The 7654-nt window shown below is 32.6% G+C and overlaps 1 protein-coding gene across 1 annotated transcript in view; it reads right to left on the reverse strand.

Annotated features, from left to right (window-relative positions):
- Positions 1 to 277: 277 nt before the first annotated feature.
- The window catches only part of LOC108743284 (transcriptional enhancer factor TEF-1-like), a 40923-nt gene continuing 33546 nt past the window's right edge, over positions 278 to 7654 (reverse strand). Inside the window, exons 4-9 of the mRNA XM_025978052.1 lie at positions 3004 to 3141; positions 1713 to 1753; positions 1299 to 1482; positions 1172 to 1234; positions 772 to 938; positions 278 to 691 (exon numbers count right to left, since the gene is read on the reverse strand). Coding sequence (XP_025833837.1) covers positions 370 to 691; positions 772 to 938; positions 1172 to 1234; positions 1299 to 1482; positions 1713 to 1753; positions 3004 to 3141 — 915 coding nt within the window. The 3' untranslated portion in view covers positions 278 to 369. The remainder of the gene's footprint in view (positions 692 to 771; positions 939 to 1171; positions 1235 to 1298; positions 1483 to 1712; positions 1754 to 3003; positions 3142 to 7654) is intronic.

Raw genomic sequence — 7654 nt, forward strand, 5'->3', positions numbered from 1 at the left:
ACCGATCATCACGAAATTTTGTACACACATTGTCAAGGGTACAGAAAAGGACTTAGGGTAATTTTTATTCAGAAAAAAAGACTGTTCCCGAAGGATAGAAAATTTTCATTTTATCTCGATAAAGAAGGACAGTATTTACTGTCGTGCTAAACAAAGTTTGATCCACAAAATTAGAAACGTTAGTTTTATCCTGATTATCTTGGTCAGGAATTAAGAACAAATTTATAATATTATTTTATTTTGGATGGTCTTTAACACGTAATTAGGACATCAACGCGAGCGAAGCTGCGAGTAAAAGCTTGTATATCATAAAAAAAGGGGGAATCTTGCACCATTCAGGTGTGTTATGTACTTTAAAGTAATTTATAATTAATACCAGTAGAAAGCACCTTTTAGACTAACTTTACAGGAAATATTGCAATAATGTGTACGTAATATTTTTTTTTTCTGATGTACCTGCAGTATGGTGAAGTTTTCCAGCACACTATTCATCATGTATTTTTCAGGCAGGTGTTTCAGTTTATTGATAAAGTTGATCATATACTCGCACATGGGACTGCGGTGTATCCTGTACACGAACCGTCCGTTTTCATAGCGCGCATATTCTGTCTCAACTTTTTCCACAACTTGCTTACCAAAGGAACAAACTTTGGTCGAACACGTTATTGTCATATTTTCATTACTTTCATATCTAAAAAGAAAGATATTTACTCACTAAGAAACAGTAGCAAAAAAAAAATAATTAAGGGGAACGATTAAGTAGGTACTTACTGGCTTGTAACACCGTAGAAAGCCCCTGTTTCGTCTTGAATGTTCGTATTAAGGTCAGCCCAAAATTTAACTAAGAAGAATGCAGATTGTGGTCCTTTATCGTACAACTCTTTGAGGCCGCCTTTCTTCTCAGGGAACTTATCGTAAATTTGTCGAACATCTACGGCCTAAAAAGAAAATCAGTCATTCTTAGAAATTAAAAAAAAAACAGTGAAAAAGAAAAAAAAGAAGTGTTGCAGGTGCGGTATTATAGTCCTATAGAAGTAAAATGGAAAAGGAGAGACAGTGAAGCAGAAACAAGAGTAAAGAGTGGCCAAAGAAGACCTACCTGGATTACTTTTAATGATGTGTGATGTTGTCGTTTTGGAAATGTAAAGTAATTTTAGAAAAAATATCTTACCTCTAATAAGGGATCAGCGTACGTTGTCGTACCTCCTATGTGTACAAACAGGTGTTTGTGGTACTGAAACAATTAAATAAAATTAAATAAATAACTAGGAAACAATAAAGGGTATAATCTTTTTTACCGTGTTATCTGAATCCCGGTGTTGTTCCATAAACGCAGAAAATTCGACAAGCCTTAATTTTTGCGTTGCTATGGCCCGACCTTCCCAAGGAGGTGGAGGTGGTGGTTGAAGAGGTCCGACTTCACCTGCCGAAACCGCCGTGGCAGGTTTTCCAGGATATGCTGGTTGTTGAAACGGTTTAACACTGGAACAATAAGGAAACCCAAACTTAAAGAAAACCCTTTTTTCGAGACTATAAAAAACTAAAAAACTAAATAGACTAATAAAAAAAACGCATTTCAACGCCCAGGTTTTCAACTGAGGATGACAATAACAATGACAATTTGGTTAGAGAGTTGTTTTTATGATTTAGAATTATCAGAACAGCATTTGATTTTATTTTGTTTAAATAAAAATAAGTAGAAATAAACTTACTCTTGTGATGTTCCGGGTTGAAGGCCAGGTTGCCAGAACTGCTGCAAAAAGAAGGCAAATCATGTTATTTTATGTAGAAATTACTTCAGAAATATTGCACGACACTGTTTAAGGGATGCGCAATACCTACACATAGAGCTTTAAGTTCAAATAATGTCTGTATGTATGTATCTATAATATACAATATGTGTATGTAGCAAAGTAATTAATGGTATTAATAAATGGCCTACAATACACAGCAAGTAAGCTTTGTTATTTATTTAATTGCTTTATTAAATGAAGGAACAATATAAGATTCGCAGCAAAATCATTATTAGAACTTTCCTTGGCAAAGGGTTCTCAAGGATTCGTAGGGAAAAGTGGATGTGAAAAAAATACTGCTTAATAAAAAAAAATATTACTTACAAAGATAAACACACGCCATGGCTTTTGACGATAATGCAAAATAAAAACAGCAAAAGGGGTTTCGACACACAGCTAATTTCCAATCTTTTATAGCACTCATTATGAATAAGAAAGTATACTTTGTTCTTTGTTTTTAACCCCCGACACACAAGTGGGGTGTTATATGTTTAACGTGTGTCTGTGGCATCGTAGTTCCTAAACGAATGAACCGATTTTGATTTAATTCTTTTTGTTTGATAGGTGACTTGATCGAGAGTATTTTTAGCTATTATTCATTACAATTAATGTCGGGGGTTTTATAAATTTTTAATTTAAGGTTCTGAAAAAGTATAGTCAGGGCAAACATTTTTTAATCGACGAGTGAATAGGCACACAGAAGCAGAATATTAATCGCAACAAAATATTTAAACTATAAATTATTTTAAATTTAATAAGAAAAGCTCAAAAATGACTTCAGGCCATGGACAGTTTTTCAAAATTACACAGTAGTAACCGTGACTGTAATACAATCTGACAGTAGAGTTCCCATCCTAATAATAGTTAACGAAAAATATGCTATGTATTAAGTAATATTTTCTTTTATTTATACGCATTAAAAGTACAATAATGAAATTCCTGTTATTTACAAAAAAAAATCCAAAAGAAACCTTTGCTAAGTACGAAATATGTGTATGATACTAAAAATCAAATGCATTTTAACTAATGATTGATTCGCTTCGACTTGTAACACAGTTTAATTCTGATAAAAAAATAAATGAAAAACTCGATGACGATGAGGGGTTTCGATAGAAAAAAAAGATTTGCATAGTAGTTGCGGTAGTAGTAGTAGTAATAATAGTAGTTGTAGTAGTGACGGTAAGCGGGAACAATGACAGGACTGACTTACCGCTCCAGGATAGGATGCGGGAGGAGATAAACCTAGACCAAGACCTGGCGACTTGCTGTGCATTGTGGTTGCAGAAACGATCTGCGCACTTGACATGCTTGACATAGTTTGCAGCGCCTTCTCCTTGGCCGCATGGTCCTAACAAACCACATACCATCACCAAAAAATCGCCCAAACTAACAATTTTATTACAGCTAATGGTACGTAGACGTTGGCAAAACTCAATCAATACGTACCATTAACCCGGTCTCGCGATTCCGTATCTATTTCTACTGATTTTTTTTGACATGATTCCCAAAATAAAGTCATATTTCTATTTGTACTTTAGTTCATTTATCATTACGTTTAAATTAAGAAATACAGTATTAAACATCCAAATGTTTATACTAATTTGTTTAAAAACTTAAAACCAAAGGTTTCACTGTCGTTCACAAAAGCCAAATAAAAGGATTGAGACTTTTGACCAAATTATTGACGATAAGTGTTAATTCAATTAACTAAAATCTTATTTGCCTTAACTTTTAATTGTTTTATTGTGCTTTCTTCTCCATATAGGTTTCATTTGACCAAAACTGAGCCTGTGATGTTTTGTACAGAGATTTTCAAAGTTTATTAATATTTTTTAAACATTTATCAATAAATTTTTATTTAGACATTCTTAAAATTTATGTTTAAATAAACTAGGCTTTGGAACACCTTGTATAGGTATATTTCTTGCAAGATGTAATGCTAATGATAGAGATAATACCTACATGGGAGATTCCAAATTCAAATAACTCATTGGATTCTAATAATATCTTGCATCATTACTAATTCGATCCAAATAATGTTCTCTTTGATGTGCAATGGATAAAATTAATTGAATATAAACAATGTTTCGCCAAAGAAGAGGCCAAAAGATTTAAGTCAATTCACTTAAGCTCAAAGTCAGACAGCCAACTTTGAACCAACATATCAACAAAACACTTGAATAGAATCAAGCCAATAGTTCACCAATTGACACCGCACACATTGCTATCATCTATGTGGAAGGCCAGGTCATAGTGGTTAGAGCAACTTTTAAACGTAGGCGTTCCATTGTTTACATTCAATTAATTGTCAATTACGCATAAATAAAGCATTGTATTTTGATCGATTTGATATCCTTTAATGATAGCTATGATAGAAACCAATGGGACATTTGACTTTGTAATCTTCTAAAATCTCTATCTGTATTGATCAAAATCGAAAAAATATATTCATAAATGAATCCTATTGACAACATCCTAGGAAACTTGAAAAATGCTACCACCTGACTGACAAATTAAATGCATAGAAAAGTAAAAATTAATTGTGGTGTCCATTCGCTGCATTATTTTAATACGAATTTAAAAAAATAGTTATTAGGCAATGATAAATGATCTAAATACAAACTATATATTGTTTGGATGATATTTAGATACAATCAAAAAAGCTATTGATAGTTAAATCACTTCTGGAAGTTTCGATACAGTTCATGCAATATCCAACTTATAAGAAAATATATTTATTGGTTGTTACTTCGTTCAAATTAATTTAAAAGTATTTTGAAACTATCTTTGAACTATACTATCACACCGTTTTGTAATTAGAACATTTGGTTAACTGAAGTCCAAAAAAATCAATATAATAGATAGGGAATTGATCTTACCATTAGTATGGTGTAAAAATGAAGATCTTAGCGGCAATATGAGTGAACACACACCATTAATGGCGAAAATGTTAGCCATCAAAAGCGTTATATAAAGTGCTAATATATCGACTGACAGTTATTCGTTTTTCTCATTGGGACAATTTCACAAAATTTTACTGACCGACGGTGGTAATCAGATAGGAGACAGACGAATGAAAATTGGCACAAATTAAATACAACTACAGGAAGTAGAGGTACCTATCCTATGCTTATTTCAAAAATTACCTTCATTTTAAATTATCTACTAATTATCTAATTTAGAGAGGTGTATAATTGCAACGATAATTAAAAAGAACTATTAATACAGTCTATGACAACTACTATGTTTAAAGGGGGTTTAATGGGTCTTCCATTTTAATAAAGTGCGATATACTTCTCAACGTTACTTAATTAACCCTGTGCTATCATTAGGAATCAGATTATTAATAAAGTTCGAAGAATACTACAATCAATGTGACCCTAATAAATTCACGTTCATCTGCTTGCTTGTTGCCAATGACTAGCGTTTGATAAATTACTACAAACACTGTTATGAACGCCATCTGCAGAAAATTTTCAATAGTCTAGGAAATCCAACAAGATCGAAGTTGCGATCCACTTCTAACGATTTCAACAGAGTATCAACCACCACAGACTTTTTGCTTTGTTTGGTTACGTGTATTCTACATAGGGGTAGCTGCACCGTGAATTTAGTTCGACAAATCATACCTTATAGAACTTCAGAATTTTGAATCTCAGAAAATGTAGCATTTTTTTTTTATAGGTGGCGTTGACTATGCTATTTGTAGTAATTCAGTCTTACAGGAATTTATGAAAGTAGCATTGGTATACAGTAAAAAATCTTTATTCGCGGGGTATACGTTCCATAAATATGTCGTGAATACAGAAACCGTTGATATGGAATGGTAATTAGTATGGAATGACAGGGGATACGTTCTAAGGTTCCAAAATAAAACCAATATGTATTAAAATAAAATCAGCTTTATGTAAGTGTTTAAAAAATTTAGTGATTTTTTTCTTGTTTTGAATTTTGAAATTAGTCCACTCCGTCACATTTTTGATGCTGATCCGTTAAAAAAGAACACCGATACATTAAGGGGATTCAGTAGTACACGCGCCGTAGAGTAAAAACATGCTTATCGGTTCTAGATATCATGAGTTTAACGTTTGGAACAGAGGTCTGAAATTTTGTAGTAAGTTAGATAAAGCTTTGTTCTAAAGCCTGTCGAAGGCCATTTTTAAATTTTTTAATTTCTATTGAAAATATTTGTCCTACAAGAGGCATCAACTTTAAGCACTTGTAAAAGCTTTTAATGACCATATTATTGAAAACGTACCGAGTTAGTGTGAACCTTTGTCTGTTCTATACAAGAAGTTAGATATTTATCTCGCAGCGTTAAATCACAATGTTTAGGTTAGAAACTCATGTTTTCGGAAAAATTCACACTAGACACGTGCGGTCTATTGCGGTCAATCCCCTTAATAAATGACACCGAAAACTGTTACGTTTACCGATTGCAACGGCGAATAATGAAATTTTTAACCGCGAATGCAGGAACTGGGTTGCAATTTTTTCACCCGCGAATAAGGAAACCGTGAATAAGGAACTTTTACTGTACGTACTAACCGGATATATAACTTCTACAATTTTAATTTAAACTGAATCTTACCATTTTCAAATGAGTTAATAAGATTTAATCCCAAATTATTTAGTTAAGAAATACAGTTGAGCAATATATCAAACTTTATCAAAACCTAAACCTAATAGAAATCCCTTAAACCAAAAGTAGTTTTTTAATCTACGAAGTTAGAGTAGAGCAAGTATAGATACTAAAAATATTTCTATTGTTACCACCCAAAGCACATTATCTTTATATTTGGATTTTATTACGGAAATTATTAAAGAAAATAGTCAACCTTTTGTACTAAATAATAATATTGTTATTATTGGATCGCAAAAATGCTTTAAAAAAGACATTAAATGTACATCTACTTTTGGATAGAATTTCTACGAATTATTAGGTCTACCTTCGTTTAAAATGTTCAATAATTATAAGAAACACTTACCACTTTTAATTTTGCCTGGATTTCGCGCAATTTTCGCCTTGCGAGTACCTGAATGTGTGAACTAACTTGTTTTCGTGTGCGCGTTTTCCCAGTTCGAAGTTTGATGTAGCGGGCGATAAGTTCATTCCTTCCTGTAACAAAAGAAAAACGAAATAGTTGCAGTCTTCAACATTATTTAGATCCTTCTTAGAATTTACGCAGCCAATTAGCAAATATAGAAATCTCATCCATAGAATTCTTTGCATCTTTTTTTATTCCATCCCAGTTTCAAATTTCGCAATTTTTTGATTGTAAAGTTAGTTGGAAGATGCAGTTGTTCAAAATAGATACAATACAATTAGAAATGAAAAAAAAAAAAATTGGGTTAATTACAACTATTCATAACTCGATATTCAAGTAGCTTAGTGGCCAGAACACTGGTGCATAAACCAGACACCCGGGTTCGATTCCCGGTGAGGGTGTGACAGCAGTAACAAATTTTTTCTCATTATCTTGATGTAATGTTATTTAACATCCATAAATTCACTTTTTGAAGTGAAACTTCTTTACGCACGGTAGGGTAAGTTCGTTTCATGCGAGTTGCTATTTCCCCCGCAGTCTGTCCCTATGTGTGCTTAGATCTTTAAATCTGCGCAACGGATTTTAATGCGTTTTTTTTTAATAGATAGAGTAATTCAAAAGGATGGTTTATATGTATACTACATGCATAATATAGTAGAGAAACACTGATAATTTTAGAGGTTTGTAATGTGATGTCGTAAATAAACACATTTTTTTGCGCTTACATTGCAAACGCTGGCTGAACCCTACGAGATAGATCAAAATAATATACTGCAGTATTGTACACCTTAAAAAGGTCTACAAAAAAGTCCG

This window comes from Agrilus planipennis, unplaced genomic scaffold (assembly GCF_000699045.2).
Source record: "Agrilus planipennis isolate EAB-ADULT unplaced genomic scaffold, Apla_2.0 scaffold374, whole genome shotgun sequence".
NCBI lineage: Eukaryota > Metazoa > Arthropoda > Insecta > Coleoptera > Buprestidae > Agrilus > Agrilus planipennis.